The sequence below is a fragment of the Prionailurus bengalensis genome, chromosome D1 (assembly GCF_016509475.1).
Source record: "Prionailurus bengalensis isolate Pbe53 chromosome D1, Fcat_Pben_1.1_paternal_pri, whole genome shotgun sequence".
Taxonomy (NCBI): domain Eukaryota; kingdom Metazoa; phylum Chordata; class Mammalia; order Carnivora; family Felidae; genus Prionailurus; species Prionailurus bengalensis.
In genome coordinates, this window is record NC_057346.1 from 86,573,777 (window position 1) to 86,594,549 (window position 20,773).

Genomic DNA, 20,773 nt, shown 5'->3' on the forward strand with positions numbered 1-20,773 from the left:
GTGAGTTGTTAGGGGCTGTAAAAAGATACAACGGCACCGTGGGGAGCTCAATTGGGAAGAGAGAGTTACAATAAAGAACCTATTCAAGAGGTTTGCAGGAAAAAAAAAGAAGTAAAATAATTAAATAGTCACAGCATTATTTCTCCCTGTTTAAAGAAAAAAAACTAAAATATTCATTCTGTTTTCTGTTTTCTTATTGTGATTATTAATTTTGCCTGCCTACAAGCAAAGAATTCCAAGAAGCACATTTTTTCTCTTCAAGGCCATTCATGGTCTAATTTATTAACTAGCTGGGAGGCAGCTTAAATCCATAAAAATAAACTTAAGAGGAGGAATTTACCCAGCTTCTGAATGTGGTCTGGTAAAATTGGAGAGAGGAGAGGGTTACCTAGTTACCTCTAGCTGGGTTGGCTCCCAGGGCCTTCCTCCTGTCTCTCAGTCCCCACAGCCATAGTCAGATCTAGGACAGGCAGGAGAAACCCCAACTTCTTGAAGAATGTGCTCCCCCTCAAAGTGGGACTCTGAAACTGCAGAATAGTAGCAGGCAGGGAGAGGGGAGGTGGGCTTCTCCTAGAAGGGGTAAAACTTCCCGAATTCCTCTCTATAACCCACACTGTACTCAACCACAACTGAATGCCCCCCTCCTGGCCCATACATCCTTGAAGCCATTAAAAAAAAAAAATTCACTAGCTGATTCCAGAGAGGCCCAGCCGATTAGTTTTTGAAGCAACTGGGAAGGTGGAAGCATCTCAAGTTCCAGTTCTGCTCCATTCCCACGTCTATCTCAGCTAAGAAGCTACTTAATTACTTAAGTAATCGCTAACATTTAGTGCAAAAGCGACCGGGGAAGCTGGCGACACTGACACCCGGAAGCAGTGGTGGCTGGAGAGGCTAGAACCCTAGTTGCAGCCAGTGTCCCCCAGCTCAGCCCTAGGCTTTCTACAGCCCTAACCTAGTCAGAGACCCACTGGGGGGGCGGGGGGGAGAGTCTCCAGATGCTTCAGAGTCCAATGGGGCCTTGGTCCTCTAGGCCACTGGGCCACTGCCACCCCCATCCCCAACTCAAGCCTCAGCTTTCAAAAGCAGTTCTTTTAATCACTTAATTCTCAAAATCCATCCTCAAATTCCTTAGCTGGGGTGAAGAAGAGAGCTCACTTTTCGTCCCTACCGGCCCCCAGCCAAAGAGTAATTAGCAATTAAGATGACAAAGTTTCACTCTCTAGGGCCAAATAAGATAACAACTAATCAAATTGCCTTCAGACGTTTGCAAAGGTCGCCGGCTATAAAAAATGTAATGTCAACGGCAACAACTATTATTTGTCCTTGGTAAACTCACCAGGCTTTCAAGCTCTTTGCTTTTCATTTCATTTTCTGCTCCCGCCCCCTCCTCAAACCTTCCCAAGTTCGAGTTAAACGTCCAAAATGGCTTAGGAAGCTTTAGAGAGTATGAGAGAAAAAAGAAAAAGAAAAAAAGAAACCACGTTCACTTTGTTTTTAAACTTTCTAGAAATCACTCAAGACTGGAGGGCTGGGTTTAAGCACTCGAAAAAGAAAGCATTTCCACTTGAAATTCAACTCCATTTTCCCCCAATTACACTTGCTAAAATTCAGGGCTATTATGATCCAGGGAGACTGGAAAATCTGCACAAGGAAAGAGGCAACAACTTTATGAACTTTGAAAAGACACTTTTCCTCCTGGGGTCTTAGAATCGAAAAGCTCTCAAATTACTCAGACTAATTAGCTGGGAGAGAATGTGATCAGACGAAGGGGAAAGCCAATGCTTTCATATTGATTTTTTTTTTCTTTTTGAGTCCTCACAAAGAAAAAAAAAAATCAGGAGATTTGGAATTTTTTTTTTTAAAGCAATCCACCTTTCCACCTTGAAACTTGTTGAAATGGCAACACCGGGTTGTAGCTTTGTCAGAGGAAGACAAGGAAAAATACCCACCGAGCCTGGGAGCTGGAGGATAGGGAAGCCCCAGCTTTCGCTGGGCCAGGGCGATGGTTGGGGGAAGCCTGGGGAGCAGAGAGTTTTCAAGTTCCGAGCTCTGCGCTCAAGTTGGGGGCAAGAGCCCGGGGGCTTGATGGAAGCTGACAATCCTGCCGCTCGGCTCTGAGCTCCCTCGGAGCGCGCGTTCGACCGCCTTGGCCTGGTGGCTTCCTTCTCGGCTCACGCTCACTCGCTCTTTCTCTCTGCCTCCAGAGTGTGGCTGCCTCGCCGAAAGACTGCTCCGGCTGGCGGCGGGCGCGGTGCCCCTCGGCGCTCGAGTGCCCGCGGACTCTTCTGTGCCCGAGTGGAGCGCCGCACAAAGCCGGAGGGCGGGCGGGCGGCAGCGCGGCGAGCTGGCTCTTCGGCGCTCCCTGCACACGCTCGCTCTGTGCGCGCTCGCTGGGCCCTCGGCTGGACAAAGCAGCCGGCGGCGCCCGGTCTCCGAAGCCGATCCCGGGCCTGGGGCACCGCAGAGCCTCTTCGTCCTCTGCCGCCGGCCGGGGGCATTTGGCGACGCTGGGGTCGGCAGCCGCGGCTGCTGCTGCGCCCGGAGCCTCGGTTCTTCCAGCGAGCCTAGCCCGTGCTGGCGCTGGCGCTGGGGCTGAGCCGGCCGCCTGCCCCTAGCCCTGCGCCGCTCCCGCTCGCCGGCTGTCGCCCTCCGACGCGGGCTTTCGCTGGAAGTAGAAAGTTTGGGCTCCTGCGTGGAAACTTCTCCGGCCCAACTCTCCCGGCGTAGCAGTGGGGGAGGGGACCGGCCAGAGGGAGGAAGGAAGGAGGGAGGAAAGGGGCGACCTGCCTGAATATTGCAATTAAAATGAAGCAAGAAGAAAGAAGCGGACTCACCTTTATGAGGCATCCTCTTTCGTCAAAGCTCCTGTCAAGAGTTTTGGTTGGTTGGGGTGTTTTTTTTTTTTTTTTTTTTTTTTTTTTTGCTGTTGTTGTTGCTTAAAGACCACAATGGTTTGCAATGACGGTGTTTTAAAGGAGTTGCTGGTGAGAGTTTTCTCCACGGACGCTGCTGGTTTGGTGTGTGAGAGCAATTCTCAGATCCCTGGGAAGGAGACAGAGATTGACAATAAAATGGGCTGTCAGCGGCTGGAGAGTGAGAGATAAAGAGTGTGGGTGAGGGAAGTGGCTGCAGCCAGCACACCTATGCTGATTGGTGATGGCTCAAGTGTGTTAATGTGTGTGTGCCGGCGCCCGGCCTCGCCTCCACCGCTCCTCACTGGCCCATTAGCGAAGCCTGACCTCTGTCATCATCCTCCAGCAAAACACTTCCTCCTGCGCCTGAACCAGAGCGGGAAATGAGGCCGAGCCACGGTTTGCTTTTCAAACCCACTAATCACTCCGCAACATGCAAATGCACCGCTCGCTCCCACACAAAATATTGCTTTATGCAAAGCAGCGCCGGGGCCTCGCGCCAGCCGATTGGATGCTCCCTCTCCCCGCCTGGTGCAATTGGTCCGTTTGTTTGAATATGAATACACTTGTTTTCGGCTCGGATGGTGGGTCCCGGCTTCTCTCCCCGGCGCTGGGCCCCCGAGCCCGGGCTCTGGAGCTGGCGCTCGCCGACATCTCTAAGCTCCTAGCGCTCCGGGAGTCAGCGCTGCCCGCACTGTGGCCACGAACTTGAGGGGTCGAGCGAAGGCCGCTGGGCTACGGGTCGCGCCCCCCCCCCAACCCCCTGAGCTGGGCGCAGGACTCTCAGTTCGTGGAGGGAGCAAGTTTCTGCAGCTTCTCGAAGCCCTTTCTTGCCAACTCCAGCGCAGCGCGGCCTGCCGCCCCGCCCCCGCCCGCCCTCTCCTCCCGCCCTACCCCATCCCCGCTAGGGCGCTGGGACGCGGAGCTCAGCAGCGGCCGCGCCTTAGCCCACCTGGCCTCTGGGAAGAAGAAGAGAAAAGGGGAGTGAACGGCACTGGGTCCCGGCAGCAACACTCCGACGGAGGCCGAGGCGAAGCCTAGGCCGAAAGGAGGCCGCCTGGCTGGGAACTAGGCGACGCCCGGCGGCCTCCCTAGTCTAGGCCTCCTGGGCCTGCCCATTCCCCCACTCTTGCTACCCCGGCCCTTTCTTCAGTCCTTTCTCCTTTCGGAAGCCGCGGTGCGCAGCGGAGCGGAGGCACAGCGCCGGCTGGAGAGGTCCGAGCAAACACGCCACTTACTTTGTGTACAGAGGGTTCTTGTGAAAAGCCCTGAAGAGTCCTTACCAAACACTCACCAACTTCTCCCACGTGCCATTTGTTGACTAAGTGCGGCTGCTTTTCCAGGAGCCTGAGAGGAGGGGACGCCAGGGGGAGACGAGAGGGGAGGAGGGGTGGTGGAGGCCTGGGGTGGGGGAAGATGACCAATGCTGGGGAAGAGTCGTGTGTGTGTCTTCGCTGGTGATGTCCGTGTGTCAGCGTGTGTCGATGTGTTCCACTGGTTATCTGTGTGCGATGCGTGTGTCTCCACACCGAAATTCCCTCTCCTGGGTCTGCTCAGTCCCAGGAGGCAGCTCCCCTTCAGCTGTTGCCAGAAAACCGGGAGGAAAGTAAGCAAATGGCTGTTCTCTTCTGACCACACACCAGAAGTCCATTTGTTGAATGCCGGACGATTAGGACACACCTCAGTACACTCCAAAGGCGCCCCTTGGCGCTTGCAGTTAAGGTGACAGGGGAGGGAGCGGCTGTCTACTCCTGCGAAGTCTCGAGTTCTCTCGGAGCTTGCTGCCCAAGTGGCAGGGAAGTGGAAGATTTGGGATGGGGGACACACCCCGGGACCCAGCAAAAGAGAATGGGGATGGCATAGCTGAGGCAGGGAGGCTGAAATGAAGCCACGCTGGGTACACTTGACTCCTCTTGACTTAGGAGAAGTGCTGAAAGTCAGAGCTCATCAACGAACTGTGCACCCCGAACTCGCGGCAGACAGGCGTTGTGGCAGCCTTCCCTGGGAGCTGGAACTGTAAGGACGCTGCAGGCTGCCTTGAGCTGCCGGCCTAGTGTGGGCCTCACACTCTTCTCCCCAATCTGGACCCACTAACGCCTCGACCAAGGAGCTGGGGCAGAGCTCCGAAGGAACGGAGGCCTCCACCGCCCGGACCAGGTTGGGGTTGCACAACTCGCTGACTCTCTCCGCCTGGGGATGGCCCTTCCCGCACACGTCCCAGGAGCACTCAATTCCGGGAGAAAACCCAGGCCAGAGGCGAAGGAGGCGGTGCCGGGCGCTGGGGTCAGTGGCCTCTCCAGTGTGAGATTTCGTAGGACCGCGACTTTAGGAGGATCCCGGGAAGTGGGGCATCGGGCCCAGGTCCCAGACCAGCAGGAATCTGCGTACCTTTTCTCTCCCTTTTTACTTCTCAAACAAGCGTTAAAGAAGCTTGAACTCAAGTCCATTGGCCATAGGCAAAGGGGGGGGGGGGATGAGGCCCAGAGACTGTCCGAACTGGAGGCGAATATCATTTTTACAACCTTTCAATTAGCGACCGAGTGGATTAGCACCTTCTTAAGCTTTGCCTCGGAAAGAAGCAGCCATAATCTTGTTGCTATTTTCCCCCCAGGGCACTGGCTCTTTGAATTAGCTCCTTCTCCCACTCCTCAACCCCCATCTCACCTCGGAGAAAAGTTTTAACAACAAAAAAATCATAACAGGCCAGGAGCCGGGAGTGAATGCCGCTGACGTCATTGGGTGGGGGTGGGGGCTAGGGGAGGACTCTTGCAAACCCCTCTGCACAAACAAGAAACAAAAAGGACTTGGCTGCTTCCAATGTGTCAATATTTGGGGGGGAGCTCAGCCCAAAGGGAGGCAGAGTTTTCAAAGTTTAAGGAGAGAGGGTTGGAGAGCGAGATTTCCTGGTCTCCCCGGAGGAGAGAGTCTCTGCAATCTCAAGGAGGGTGCGAGTGCTGTTCTACTTGGTGGGGCGTCTCGCGCCCTCTGCGAAGTACCCGTTCTGGTGGCGGCGCGCGGAGCTGGGACGAAGGTGCAGCACGCCTGGGCCAGAGGTGTATGCAAAATTGAGACAACTCTCAGGTCGCCATTTTAATTGCGGCTTTCAACGGGACCGAGGCCCACTTGCTGCCCTCCAGGGCGGGGGAAATCGCGCTTTCCGTTTCAGTGTCGCCTTTTCCCGCCTCTCGCCAGGTACTCCTGCACCCCCCCACCCCCTCCCGTCCCTTGGCGCCGGAGAAGGACGTCTTTTCGGCCTCTTCCCGCAGGGGCCGCCGGGGTCATCCAACAGGGTAGGGGAGGCGATCCGTGCCGAGGAAGTCACGCTGGGGGATCGCAGCTCCCTGAGAGTGCCCGCAGCCTCCGACCAGTATTGGCGCACAAGTGTGAGATCCGGCAGCATCTCACCCCCAGCAGTCCCTGGTGTTTTTGCCTGTACCCACTCCCCAGGTTTTCGGTCCAGAGCCGGCCCCTGGCAAGGCAAAGACATGTCCAGTGCTTGAGAGATGCGCATTCGGCTGTCGACTTCAGAACCAAGAATCTCCTACCCGGTGTCGCGACACCTCTGAACTGCCGCTTTCCACCGCCAACCAGAAGTACGGTGCTGGCGCACGGGGAAGGGTGGAGACGAGCTTTTCTCTGAAGGAGGAAAGTCTCCGCAGACACCTGCTCACTTTGCAGAGCCTCAAAAGACTTTCTCTCTCTCTGCAAGCCCTAGGAAGGTGGGTTCCCAGGATAGCCAAGCTGACGAAACAGGGCAAACCAGCGTGAAAGGCAAAGGGGCGCACCCCTGCCACCCAGTTCGGGGTGCCTCCTTCACTCGGGGTCTTTCTCCCTCTCCTTTCTCCGGCATCCTGCGGGTCTCCAGCTCACTCAGAAGCCTCGGCGAGCCCAGACCGCGGGAAAGCTGGGGAGAGCCGGGAGCCGGCAGGGTGGCGCCTCCAGGCTGTGACCACGCTCGGCTACGGAAAGCCGCGGTGCTCTGGCCCTTCCTCACCTCTTGCCAAATGACAAGTGTGTCAAGGCGCTCTCTGGGTTCAGTCTTCTTTCATTCACATTAGGCGGCAAGAGTCTCTCTCTCCTCCTTCCCCCCCAGAAAAATACTTTTTAAAAAGCATTATCCAACTGGGTCTCCCAGCAAAGAAACCCCTACAGCTTGTACGCAGGTGGGACTCCCAAGCCTTTGCTTCCCGGACCCTACTGCTGTTGTCCAGATAGGGGCCAGTTTTAAAACTCCTGGTGTGTAGAATACTTGCAAAGCAGTGGCACTCTCCGATTTTTGCAAATAGGATTCTCAGGAAAGTTTGCTTTCCATTTCATCACCCTGGACGGTTCCCCGTCTCTCCGTTGCCCGTAACCTCCTCCCTCAAGCGGCAAGAAGAGTTCAGCTTCAAACGAAAAGCAAGCCAAGGCCACCTCAGTCCCTTCTCCCAGGAGATTCCCACTTAAAACACCTGCTTGTTTTAAACGCCAGGGACTGAGTCCTGCAATTTGTCCGGGAGTGTAGCGGGGAACAAGCGAGCTGGGAACTGGGGGCTTTGCTGGGGGATTTGAGGCTGGGGAAGGGGGAGGGAGCAAATGTCATGGCTGGCTCGCTCGAGCAGCCAGGGAACCGGAGCTAAGCGTATCGGGCTTTTAAAATGACATTGATTGGGACAAGCTGTTCCCCACCCCAGTAAGAGTTAATCTGCCTGTTAATCAAGGCACTAAGGGGCTCAATGCGAGTTTTATTAGCGATTGGAGCAGAGGCGGCAGCGAGGGATCAAAAGCCGGGATCCCAGATATTTGTCGGTGCGGTCACAAAAAAAAAAAAAAAAGTATTTTCAATTAGAGAACAATTCGGCGCTTTTCATCACTTTCTAACTCTGACTTGCAGATGGTGACTTACAAACCTGGCTAACGCGGGAGACGTGGGGGGTGGGAGAGTAGGGGTGGGGGGAGGGAACCGAAGCCCGGCGTAGCCAAGAGGCGGGGGGCGGAGGGGGGGGGTGAAGCTGCGGGTTGGCTCCGCGGAGTTCCGCGGGGGAGAGTTCAAGAATCCTCCACCTGGGGCCCCGAAGTCTGAGATTCCTCCGGAGAGGAGAAAGAATGAAAAATAAAACAACAAACACCACCAGCAATATCCGCATCCATCCCTCCCGGTCGGCTCCCCACTGCTCAGGCCGCCTCTGGCTCCGGGTGGCGTCTGGGCCCCTAGCGTAGCAGCCGGGCGGGCCGGAAAGTTTGAGCAGCGCAGCGAGAGGGACTCTCCTTCCGTCTCTCCCGCTCTGCCCCCTTCTGCCCCGGAGGGGCGTTAGGTTCCTTCGGTTTTCCTTTCATATTCTAAAATAAATAAATAAACGCCCAGGCCCTGGGGAAATTTGAATAGTAACTCATTCAATAATCCAAATTATATGAGAGGGTCTAAGAAAAACTGGACAAGCCAACCACATACGCCCTCCGATCAAGGAGGGCACAGGAGTGAGAAGGCGACAGAGGAGGTCTCAGTCTCGCCCTGGGCGCGGGGAGAGAACTCTGGTCAGAGGTAATTATGTCACTGCGTTTTCTCGCCGTGACAGCCGAATAAACACGATCTCCAATAAACATCTCTAATGAGGGAGGAGGCCCGAGGATGACGGGGTTTGATTTATGACTGGAGGAGAAGGTCCACTTCCCACTGCGAAGCGGGCAACCTGCTTGCCGCCCAGCTCCGGAGAAAGGAAACCGCGGAAGAGAGAACCAAGGCCCAGGTAAGGCGCATGGCCGGTTGGCCACTTCCCTCACTCCCTTGCTTCCCAGGCAAGGTGGGCAGGGCCCCCCCGCCCCCCCGCTGGACAGTGATCCCAAGCACCTGTCACAGGTGCCTGAGATACAAACGTCCTCCGAAGGTGCCTCTCAAAGGTCTAGAGAGGGGGCGTCAGGGCACGAGTGGGAGTGAGGGGCGAGCCCCGGCCTGACGCAGAGGCCTCCCCGGGCCAGCGCTCCTATGCCATGCCTAAGCCCGCTTCGGAGTCTGTGGCCGCTTGGAGCTGGACTTTCGGAACTTTCGCTCCGCAGAACCACCAGGTAGCCTAAGTTTAGGGTGGTCCCTTCCATGACGCACTTCGGAGAAACTTCTGGCGCCGGGCTTGGGCTGTCCCGGGGCAGGAGACTGGCCTGGCGCTGCTCTCCCCGGTTCTCAGCGGCCAGCCTCCCCTGACGCCCACAAGCTTCTCACCGAGACAGCGAGCGCAGCGCCCGCGGTAACCAGAGCCCGCGTTCTAGCTCAGTGAGAATCGTTAATTATTAGGTCTTCCGAAGTGAAGCTCAAATCACACGCTGGGGCTTTACGTGCTGCCCAGCTCTGCGGGCAGCATTCTTTCGTCCTCCGCTCCCTTCTGAGAAACGAACTCCCATCTCTAAGACTTTGTTTCGGTCCAGCCATCTACACTTTGCAACGGCTGGAAACTTTTGCAGCGCTCCGCCCGACCCGCGGCGGGGCGTTTCCACGGGCTCCGGGCGCTGGTGGGGACTTCGCGAGTGCTTGTCATGAACTGCGATTTGGGAGAGTTCTGGGTGCAAACTGCATCCCCTCCTGCATTTCTCACGGTTGCGAGCGGCTTCTGCAGACAGCAGCAGCAGATCCCCATCTCCCACTCCCCGCCCCTCCCCCCCTCCCAGCTCAGCGCCCAACTAGAAGTCCACTCTGGGAACTGGAACATTTTGCTACTTTTGCAGAAAAGCACCCTCGGCAAAGCTAAGAACCCTTCTCTCCCCACCCCCACCGCCCGCCATGCTATCCCGCCCTCACTAACTCCACCTTTGTAATGCCTCCTTTTAAAAGCAAAAGTCAAGCCCCTGAGCTACTTGGAGGCAGCCTTGGATTTGGGAGCACCCATCGCGAGCAGCAGAGAGGCGGCGCGGGGCCCGAGCCGGACGCAGGCCGGAGCCTAGGCGGTTACCTGGGAGCGGAGGGCGGGGAGGCAGGTGAGCCTGGCGGCGCGGGTTCCCACACGTCTCACCGCCGCACGGCAGGGGAAGTGGCAGATCTGACAGCCGCTTTCTACGCGAGGACCTGCCCCAGAGTTTAAATGTCAATGATAAGAAAAGAGGGTGCTCAGGCAGGCGCTAACTTTCCTTAATATCCATGCCAGCGCGGTCCTCATTGGCTGCCCAACCCGCGTGACGTCATGGCGGCTAGAGTTGGGCTCCGCTCCGCGCAGACTTGCGCCGGGGCCCGGCGGGAGCCTTCCCCTCCCCACCCCGAGTCGGGTTCGCTCTATGCCCTGCCTTGGCCTTCCAGAGTCCAGCACGTAACTACCCACGCCCAACCCGGCCCGGGTCCGCCCAACCCTCATTTAGGGCGTAGTCAACCCCAAGGAAACCAGTCGTCCTGAGTGCTCTCTTCCTCCTCGCTGGTACGCGGGACCCTGCCACTAGGCTGGCCAGCTACCTTCCCAGGTGCCCATCCGGTCCCCTCCTCCGATCACCGAGGGAGTCACTTTATCTGAGGGACTTGGAGGCTGCGCCTGGGTTGAGAGGGGCCTCTGGCAGGAATGGTTTTCAGGAGGAGCTCGAGGAACGATGGTTACCCTGGTCTGGCCCTCGCGCTTGCAAAGTCACCAGCTGGGCACAGTCGAGGGCTCCGGGGAGAGGACCAGCGAGCCCTTACCCCAGGCTACGCCAAAGTCCTGGCCAAGCCAACTAGGTTCTTGTGAGGACGCTCCAAACAGCACCCGACTCGTCCCCTTGGGCTGAAAGACTCCAGTCACACAGAAAATATAGGTGATTTAATTAATCTTTGACTTGGTGGTTAACTGCTGACTTTGTGGCCTAGAGGAGGAAAATAGGAAAATCGCAGGTTCTGAAGTCAAGCTTCCCCTTCCAGGAGCCGAGAAAACAACAGAAATTGGGGCTAGGTGGGCTTGTTACAGAGCTGGCGATCTGCTTGTTTTCCCCTCACACCCGCCGTGGACTGGGAGAAGGTTTAGTAGAGCTGGGCTGGCTATCGTTGGAAGGGTACCTAGACCTGCATTGTCCTTCTCGCGTCCCCCTTCCCCCCAAATAGGGGAGGGGGCTTCTCAACGTTTAATCCCTTCCTGCTCCGCGTCCATCCGGGTCTGGAACTAGGAAGTGACAGAGGTCCATCCTGGAGGGTAGGGGGCTCTTGACAAGGTGGCAGGAAGGGAAGTGGTGGGGTATGGAATGGCCTTCAGGCAGCTCCTGGGAAGGCCCAGTCCTGGTAGACCTGGGAGCAGGTGTGTGGGCAAAAGAGGAGGGGGAGGCCTAGGCCGGAGGAGGCTTCCGGGGCCAGTGCCTCCGCACTTTGCTCAGGTGGGGGAGGAGAAGGGAGAGGGCTGCACTGAGGGCGCAGAGGCAAGAGAGGTGCTGCTCCCTCCCAGCACACCTGGACAGGCGTAGGACTTCATAACAGGTCGGAATGCGGGTCCGGGGAGCCCGTCTGCAGGCTCCTCCTGGCCGGACTTGATTTTATTATTTTTATTTTTTGCTCAGCCTTCTGAGACCCTGAGGGTAGAGCAGGGGAGAAGAATCGGAGCCAGCTGGGAGAGAGGTAGAAGCGTGGTGTTCTTTCTTATTTTAAAAAGTTCCCCACACTTCTTCCCATCTCAGCCCTCTGCTCTTTCCGTGTCAGGGGCAACGAGCATCCATTCCCCTACTGGCCACTCTAATCTGGGGCAGGACCCTACCACTGTCCAGTCTCCCCAAGCCAGACTCCGCTGGGGATTGGCTCTGGGAGGCGTTTGCGGGTTTCTCTGCCGCCACCAGCCTTGTCCTGTGACCTGGTTTCTTGGTAATCTCCTAGCTCCCCTCCAGGACCTGGTCCAGCCCTCGGCCCCGGATGGCCTGAGGTCTCCTCCGCTCCGTGGTCTGCCCTGGAGTCTGGACTGCGAGTAGGCCCCGAGCCTGAGTAGGCCTCCCTACTCTCTAGTTTCTGCCCCTTCTCGCTCCCCACCTACCCCCTCTGTCTGGACCGGAGGCCGCCGGGAAGGCTGCTCCGAGCTTGTTTGGAGTCCAGGCCATTAAGTGTGCGCGGATCCCTGCAACCCAGCAGGGTGCTCGAGAGCGACGCTGGAAACGCCATGGTCCCCGCCTGCTTATCTGCCTGTCAATAAAGGGCGCGCTCGGGCCGCGCGGGAGCGGGAAGCGGTGGAGGCGAGGCCGGACCAGGCCCTTCTTCCGAGCTCCGGGCCAACGCCGAAGCCGCTCTCCATTTGCCCCCGGCACAGCAGGCAGGGCGGGAGGAGGCAAGGGAAGCCCGTGCTGGGGTCGCCACCAGGGAAGGCGCAAGTTGAGCCGCTGCCGAAACTCGGTACCCAGGGTCGTTTGTTACCAGAGAGAACTCTGGAGATCCTCCCAGAACCCAAGAGCCGGGGACTCCCCTTCCAGCCTGCACGGGTCTTGTGGACGTCTCGGCCCAGCCCGGCCCCCTCGTGGTGCTCAGCCTGCGAGGCCCGGCCTCGACCCACCTAGGCAGAGGCTGCCTCTCTAGGCCGCACCTAGCAGAAGGGCACCGCCGGAGGCCCGGGGGCTTCATCGACGACTGGCAACCTGGGATGCAGAGTGAGACCAAAGGCGGGCTGTAGGTGGGGTGCAAAGGGCCAGAAACGGGAAAGAAATCACTTTTCTGCCAGGCTTCCCCTCAGCTCAGGCTAGCCCAGATTGAAATTCTCTGACACCCAGGGTAGTCCCAAACCCTGATTCTCCACAGCAGTGAGCGAGCTTGGCAGCCGCCTGGTCTGCGGGGGCTCCCAGGTCAGCCGGGGCCTACCACTGCCCGAAGCCCCGTGTCACCACGTGGGGACTGATGGGGGTGAGGGACCTGAAATAGGGGGTAGGGGTGGAGGAAGAGAGCGAAAGGACCGATTAGAGGGCAAGGCTGGGGTGGAAGGACAGCGGGAGAGGGGACGATAGAGAGCCGTTTTGGCTTGAACTGTAGCTGAGATCTGTTGTTCTTGTCCAAGGTATGTTTCTCTCTCTCCTCTCTCCCTGTCTTTCTCTTTTCTCTCTCTCTTTCCGTCCTCCCCCCTCTCTCCTTAACAGCTTTATGCAAATAAAGCAGCTTTCAGATTGGGGAGCCCCTATGTTGGATCTATGCTACAGGGTGGGTAGGAATTGATTTGGTATTTTTCTTTTCTGTGAGAATGGGCATTGAGTCATGCAACAATTGAAAAGTAGAAATGGATGTTTCCCCTTCAGTATTTTCATTTCATTTTACTAAGTTGGAGGATAATGCATCCTGTTTGTTAGCTTCTATTTTTTTTAAAAAAGTATTATTTTAAAATAATATAATATGATTTAAAATTATTCCTGAATGGGTGCCAGTTTCTAAAGGGATTTAATAAAACTCTTCTGTATAAAGAGTAATAGACGAAGAGGCAAAAGTCCCTGACTAATTGAGAAGAAAAACACAAACTTGTGTATATTGTTTGTCATTTCAAATAGGTACATGAGCCAGAAATCCATATATTATCTATTATCGCAGGAATTAAATTTACTGAGCAGCGCCTGTGGCTCTTGCCCTTTCTTCTCTCCCTACTCTTCCTCTCCTTTAAGTGACAGGTTTTTAAAACAAGATTTTGGTTTTAAGTAAAAACTGGAGAAATGTTTTGTAAATCTGGGTGTCAAAAAGGGAAATATTTAGCAAAGCTAATATTTGCTATTTCTTCACTCAGGTCTAAAGAACTGCATAATGGCATGATTTATGCAGGAGTGTGGCTTCTCTGCTATTCAATTATTTTCCTGCTCTCATTCAAAGAAATACTTAGTTTCTTCTCTTTTCTGTCCATTCTACCCCATCATAAAGTTTTCTTGGACAATTGGGGAAATCTCCAAATCCTTCCAGTTTGCTTCCCCACTAAGGAACTCTCTATTGCAATCAATTCAAGAAAACTCTGCTTTTCCTCTCTTTCTAAACGTTTCATGTTAAGTTAGTCTGTGGCACCATGTTTGATTTCTTTCTCTCCCTTGTCCGGGTGGAGACTGAGACATTAGCTGAATTCCCTGGGGGTGATTGGATGCAATTCGCTGAAAGTAGACAGGCACGTCCTGGATGTTAGAAATTCACTTTTTCTCAACGTGACAAGGCCGCCTTCGATCTACAATTGTATTTGAATGGGCAATGAGCGGAAAGATCTCTCATCATTAAGTCTGCTTCTACTTTAGCAAAATAACGAGAGCCTTCATTTGCACACAAATGCTCATAAAACTCGGATTCCCTGCAACTCTTTAATAAAAAGGGATAGCTTCATAATTTAAACTGGAGGTGAGAAGGCAGAGACAGAGAGAGTGAGAGAGAGAGAAAGAGAGATGGGGGGGTTTCAAAGACATCCCCTCCCTTCCCCCAAAAGATCCATGTGATGGAGTTGACTTTTTTTTTTTTACTTTAAATCTTAAATAAGATGTGAGTTGTAACAAGAGGATTGGCACTTACTCCGTGACCCTTATAATTGGATTAAATATAGACTGAGACGTACAAAAACACACCAAGATTGACACCTGCCAACTGGACTTCCTTATGATTGATTGTGATGCGTCGTGCTGGCAACAATAATGAAATAAATTGTACGGATAAAACAGCACATTTGTCATTTCCGTGCCATGAGTGAGGAAGTCAACGAGTTAGGCAAGCTGTTAGCTGACAGGCGCGAGCGGGAGGCAAGCTAAAGAGATAAATAAGGATTCCAGGCATTGACAGGACAAATTATAACTTGTCACAACCTTTTTAAATTCAGAAGTTTTCAATTAACATATATATTGCTGTTACATATAAGATAAGGGGGCACACACGTAAACACGCGGTGTGCAAGGACCCCCCAGGGCCAAGGGCTTAGGTGCCCAGGCCTCTCCGTCCGAGTTGTCGGGTGAGATCCGGAGCGCCCCGTGGGCCACTGGTGCCTGGCCAGTCAGCGGGCGCCACGGGACTAGGTAAGATGGGTGAGGACGTGTTAGGCCAAGGGGCAGCTCCTTGTTTTCCTCGGAACCACAAGTGGTGGCTCCAGCACCCTTTCTTCACAGAAGCAGAATTCCCAGCCCAAAGGAGAGCCTAGGCAAGGCCTGCGCCCAAGTCTGGCAGGACGAGCCTGGAGCTCTCAGCCTACCCATGTTACCACGAAGGGAGTAAGAGGTACAGGGCAGAGGCGCCCCCCTTTCACACTCCAAAGTCCCGCCTTCAGGAAAAAATCTGAGCTCCTGGACCCAGGGTATCAGCAATGGCCACATCCTGGGTCCAGGCCCAAGCCGGTGAACCCTGGTGTGGCCTGAGGACGCTCCCAGGATCTGGACGCCTCCTCTGATTGCCTGGCCCAGAGCTGCCCTGCAGGAGGTCAGAAAACCAGCTCTTTTCGTCCTACCCAGGAAGAGGAGCTGCTTTTCCCCCCCTTCATCCCTTGACTGTTGTGCACAGTTTCAGGGGCTCCTGGTTGGCCCATGGGTGGAGAAGAGCCGGCCAGCAGTTTCCAGGGCGGCTGAAGTGCCTGAACTCCCGATGGGGTTTCAAGTTAAGAGTGGTCGTGGGCTTTCTCAGGGAATCTAGTCTCTGTGGGTGGAGACCGATGTGGGTCAAGTTCCACCAGAGTTCGACAAGTGTATGCGGGAGTGTAAGCTCCTTCACCGTCTCCACCCCAAAGGAGGCTGATCTCTTAGTTTCAAAGCTTATCCCCATCCGCAAGCTAGAATCTGGGGTTTGAGGTGTCTCTTGGTATTCCGGGGGCCCTCTCTGCACGTTCGTGCAGGCCTCCCGCCAAACTCCACTTGGAACTTGGGAAAGTTGGCGGCGGGAAGTGAGTGTCCACAGGTCTGGGGCTGCTGGGCTGGAAGTGCGGCCTGTGCAGGAGAGTAGGGTTCAGAGCAGGGCCTCGTTCTCGTCCAGCCCAGCGACTCGAGGCGGTTAGAAGCGGGGCAGGTCCAGCTTCAGGCGGGCGGGGGAGGCCGGCCTGGGAGGGCGCGGCGCTTCTTCCCGAAGCCGTGGTCAGCCTTTGCTGCCTGGGCTCCGCTCCAGCCCGAGTCTCCGCGCGTGGGGCGTGCGAAGTCTGCGCCCTAGTCTTGCTTCTCGTGGGGGAAGAGCCCAATCCTGATGTCGAAGCCACAACCTGTCACCGAAATTTCTCTGAGAAAAAGCACGTCAACCCCAAGCTCCAGCGTCCTAACCTCCCGGAGCCTGCCACCAAATTAAACACCGAGAAGCTCTGAATCTTTCAGAAGACGGAGCTGGACAAGAAGGGGAGGGAGGAAAAGGGAGGCAAAAAACAAGTTACGTGGAATTAGTTGGAAGCGGCCGCATTCCCCAGCGACCGCAGCCATTAACATTATAATCTCAAACGCCATTTTTTATGTAACACTATTGTTAGTAAATCAACTCCTCAGGTCCTCTGAGACGCTGACCCCTGGCAATTCAGTGAAAGTGTAATTATCTCCCCGAATCTTGGACAGATTTAAGAGATTACATTTCAACTAAATCTATATCAATGCTAATTCCCCCACCCCCCTCCCCACCCCAGCCTGCAGGTGCTAGGCACGGGAAATGGCGTCAGGCCCCAGCAGAATGCTTCACAAAGAGGAGAGGGCTTGCTGCGTACAGGGCCAAAAGAAATGAAGCCCCACATAAAATTACACCTATTTTTTTTTTTTTTTTTGCTACAAAACCTGGTTCTTATATAGCAAAGTTAAACAAAGCAGCTATGCTAAATTAGCGTTACATAAAGGCGAGTTTAATGCTCGGTTACAGTCAACTGGTGTATCTCTGATGGCTAATTGTCTATCAAAATTAAAGAGAAAAGAACAAATGATTCGTTATAAGAAGGTGTTAAAAGCTTCAACAAAAGGACATTTCACAAATATAATATCGGCAGCTCAGGGATTGCCCGCGGGGTTGTTCAGGCCTCGGCCCTGCGCAGCTATGAAAAGTGGGGTGCGGGGTGCTATTTGCCTGGCAAGAGCTCATTTCCTCCCAAATGATTATAATAAAAACCCGAGAAGCGATATTAGTGTAAAGATCGGGATTAGTCCTAATAGGCGCGATGGACGTGGGCTTCAAAGGCGACCCCTACTCCCTCTGCCTGGGCTGGGGGCGGAGGGTTCTTTTGCCATGCCGCGAGGACATCACATCCAAATCGCCACTGCCTCGCGTTCAGGGACAACAGGGAGCGAGCACGGGTCTGAGGGTAGTTTCGACAAAGGAAAGCAGGCTCCACTGGTCCAGGCTCTGCCCTGCCTTCTCCCGGCTGGAAGAAGATGGACCCGGGCTCTCTGAGGGATCTCGGAGGCGCGGGCACCGTCCAGCACGTGCCTTTCTGACGCATGGCGCTGGCCTCCGGGGACGCAGGCTGCTGTAGCCAGCCCACCCTCTAAGGCTGGGGAGGATGCAGAATATAATACGACGGCCCCCATCCCCAAGGCGACACCAGATCTACATCTCCAGGCATATTTGTTGTTCAAAGTTAATTAAACCTGAAAGCAACCAAAATACGCGCGCCAGGCGCACGGAGGCCAATTCCGGACTCTGGTAGCAGGCACGCAGCGCCAGAGAAGCGGCGAGGACCGCCGGGGCTCGCTCACTCCGTCGGAGTCTCTGTAAGAGACTCTGAGGCTGGGGAATAAAAGCCGAAACCAAATCAGGCAGCAAGAGCAACAAACCGTCTGGAAAATGGACCCACGGAGCCGCAAGAATGTATTTTTTTTTTTATCTTTGACAACTTGTGTCCTAAAGAAAGTGTATTGAAGATAATTGAAATGATTACAATTCATTGCTGCCTGACTTTGAATATGAACAGTCACATAATGACATCCCGCCATACAACAACAGTTTAATTTCCATTATCCGACTTCGGAATCCTCGAGCCAGCCGCCGGGGCAACGCGGCGCTAATGCAGAAATCTTGGCTCCTGACTACATTATTCATTTCGGGGACGTGGGGGTGGGATAGGGGTGGGGAATGGGTTTGTTCCCTCCTCCTCGAAACTTGTTCTGAGAATTCCAGGGACCAGTGGACACGGAGGAGCCGACAGCCGAGACAATCGCTGTCAAAGGGCCACTTTGCCCGACGGGGCTGCGGGCGACGGGCGCTGCGCTGCTGTCTTGTTGTCCCGAGGGTTCTCAGACCCGCAGCTCCCACCCTACGCGGCCCGGCTCTAGGGAGGGCCTAGGCTGGGGCACCCTCGCCAGGTTGCCCTCTCGGGGACAGCTGCCCATCTCTCTTCCTTTCCCCTTCCTTTCGAGCCCTCGCGTCCTTCGGCTTCTGAGCTCCCAGGTTGGCGCGCAAGGGAGGGCGGGGCCGGTTCCGGGAGCGCCCTCGCAGATTTGGAAGTCGCTTCGAACTTGAACTTGTCCCAGCCTCCCCGCTACCGCCCTACACCCCGAAAACCCAGGGAAAGAGCGATGAGAACCAGGGGTTTGGGCACCGCTGAGACGCTGGCGCTCACCTTGGGGCGCGGCCTCTGGGCTTGGTGCCCCGGGGTGGGGGGCGGGGAAGGGCACGGGGTCTAGGCTTACGCAGTGCGCAAGCGCCGCTCGGCCCCGCCGCCCCCTACCCAGGCACCGGGTGCCGGGGACAGACCCTACACCCCTCTCCAGGAAACTACCGCCTCTAAAAAAAAAAAAAAAAAAAAAAAGACCATCTGGTAATTGTCTTTCTTTAGATCTTCCCTTAATTATGCTTTTAATTAAAGATGGTTCAAGGCACCGGACCACATGAAGGGCAGTAATTACAAATTACATTACAAACCCGACAGATGTAGCAGGATCTGCTGGGAAAAAGGTACCGGAATAAAAATTTGACTAAACTTTGGGATAAATTAATCGGCGGCTTGGAGAACAGAAGCACAGTTCTGATTATGTAGGCTCCAGCCAGGATTTAAGTTTTGTGTCATGATTGTTTTCATATTTCTTTGACGTCTATTGATTTGGAGGCAGCTGCAAGCCTTTGTCACAGGAGAGAAGAGCAGTCACAATATATTAGCTTGATGGCATAACTCGAACCGGAGAGGCGAGGGGAGCCGGAGTGACGGGGGCGCACGTGACCCTGCCCGGGGCCTCCCAGCCCAACCCTTACATTAACTTGTTCTAACAGGAATGATGGAGAATTACTCCTAATGGTCAGAAGGTGCTTTTCTGTCGAGAACGCGGGCCGCACGAGTTGAGCGGCTGTGGCCGGGCGGGCGGAGGTGTCTCCGCACCCCGGGCCGCCTCCTCCTCCTCGCTGGCCGCAGTTCCCTCATCGCTTGAGTCCAGGCCGGGCTTGGTGGCGGCTTCAGGTCCGGTTTCTGGACTCCCAGCTCCGCACCCACGTCGGGGGGCGCCGGAAAGGGAGAGGTTCCCTGTCCCAGGGTTGACCCCGAGGAGCCAGGCCAAGTCCCTGCTTCGGCCTTCCCTGGGGGAGGGGGTGTGTGTGAGGAGTGGACCTTTTGCAGGCAGCGTCGGAGCTGGAGGACCTGGGTGGGGAAGGCGACCGCCAGACGAGTGCCCGAAGTGACCTGGCCCGCGCGGCCGCCCGCTCGCCCGCCGCTGGCGCGGCGCGTACAGAAGCGTGACGCAGATTGTGAAAACAGAAGGGAGGGAGTTGGGTCATTTCCTTCGCTAATCATCATCCCCGCCTGCTCCTTCCTCCACCCCCATCCCGTCCCTGCCGCCTCCCAGCTTCGAACACGCTTCCACGCCAGAACCTGACTCACTTTGGGCCAGTGGCTGCACTTAATGAGAAACATATACGTGCCCATCACTCACTTGTGTATTTACAGCGCGGGTGCAGCGCCCCGGGGAACACGCTTGACAATTAAACACGCCCACTCACGGCTTTCTTTTGCCCACAGGCTCTCAGCAATTGATACAACCCTAATTTTGGCACAAAATCGTGCTAAAGCACCTGCCATAGAGGAACGTTCACCGGAAAGGTGTGTTATCCACGCCTGATCTAAACGAAGAGAACAGGACTGTGGATGGAGAAGACCCCGCGGCCTGACACCTTTTTTTCCGCTCCCTGGAAAGGAAAGTTTTCTTTTTGATTCGTCCTCTCACTATGTTTCTCTTTTCCTTGGCGGTACAGTTTGAGAGGAATGTAAATATTTTGACTAGACCTCTGCAGGGGCCTTTTAAACACCAGGAGCGATCATCTGTGGAATACTGTAGTTCATAGTTTCAAAACTTGAACGTGCAGACTTCGTCTTGTTGAGGAAACCCATAGAACTAGTGGCGACCACATAGCTCCCTATTCGTGTAAGGAAGTATTCCTTAGTGATCGGCCAAGTTTTGAGGACTTCTTTCTGTTGCCACTGCTTTCCAGATGTTTGCAGGGAAGGAATATCAATCTAACAGGCATTTGCTGGGGTTGTGGCAAAATCAAATTTCACCGTGCTTCACTTTTACCTCTTCTGTCTTTCCTCCTGTGGGGAATGTACATGAAGTGTGCAAAAGTAGAAATCATATTTGAAAAAATTAAAATCCTATTTAGCTCTTCTGTGTATTTGAAGTGGGGATTTCTCTCTTTTCCTGTTTCAATATTTAACACAAAGCAGATATGTTGAAACAATGCAAAGTTAGAAAACTAAAATAAGGAGGAAACTAATGCTAGGTTTCCCTAGTTTCTTTATGTAATACAAATAATAGAATTTTTTTCCTCCAAAATGAAGCAAACACTGCCATGAGGCATACACATCGCTAAATGTGTGTTTTTCAAAAAAAATATATATATATGTACACCAAACATTCTACAATATTGATGCACCTATGATTGCATAGTCTAAAAATATTTCTAAACACAGTTATGGTATAAAAACATTGATTTCAACTCTGTTTTTGTTGTTATTAAAGTAGTAATATCTTATTCTTGATTTTTACATGCCGTCACTGTTAATGTCAGTTGTGGTCATTTTAGGGCCTGGATGTTCTAGGAAAAC

General features: G+C 54.5%; 2 protein-coding genes across 2 annotated transcripts; one reads left to right on the forward strand and one right to left on the reverse strand.

The window, feature by feature from the left end:
* Nucleotides 1-2,858: 2,858 nt before the first annotated feature.
* LOC122484305 lies at nt 2,859-5,359 on the reverse strand. Its single transcript, XM_043582276.1, has 4 exons — nt 5,301-5,359; nt 4,979-5,235; nt 4,207-4,855; nt 2,859-3,042 (listed from the first exon to the last, which is right to left on the reverse strand). The coding sequence occupies exons 1-4, from the start codon at nt 5,357-5,359 to the stop codon at nt 2,970-2,972; spliced, it is 1,038 nt and encodes a 345-aa protein (XP_043438211.1). The 3' UTR covers nt 2,859-2,969.
* Nucleotides 5,360-5,385: 26 nt separating this feature from the next.
* On the forward strand, nt 5,386-20,561 carry LOC122484306. The gene is made up of 4 exons (XM_043582277.1): nt 5,386-5,414; nt 6,105-6,505; nt 6,621-8,638; nt 19,691-20,561. The coding sequence occupies exons 1-3, from the start codon at nt 5,386-5,388 to the stop codon at nt 6,968-6,970; spliced, it is 780 nt and encodes a 259-aa protein (XP_043438212.1). The 3' UTR covers nt 6,971-8,638; nt 19,691-20,561.
* Nucleotides 20,562-20,773: the final 212 nt, after the last annotated feature.

Coding starts and splice junctions, on each gene's coding strand:
- LOC122484305 (XM_043582276.1), bottom strand. CDS start 5,359: ATGGACTTGAGTTCAAGCTTCTTTAACGCTTGTTTGAGAAGTAAAAAG. Junction 5,236..5,300: donor AGTAAAAAGGGAGAGAAAAG/GTACGCAGATTC, acceptor ATCCTCCTAAAG/TCGCGGTCCTACGAAATCTC. Junction 3,043..4,206: donor ATGGCACGTGGGAGAAGTTG/GTGAGTGTTTGG, acceptor TCTCCTTCCCAG/GGATCTGAGAATTGCTCTCA.
- LOC122484306 (XM_043582277.1), top strand. CDS start 5,386: ATGAGGCCCAGAGACTGTCCGAACTGGAG. Junction 5,415..6,104: donor AGAGACTGTCCGAACTGGAG/GCGAATATCATT, acceptor GCCTCTCGCCAG/GTACTCCTGCACCCCCCCAC. Junction 6,506..6,620: donor CTTTCCACCGCCAACCAGAA/GTACGGTGCTGG, acceptor CTCTCTCTGCAA/GCCCTAGGAAGGTGGGTTCC.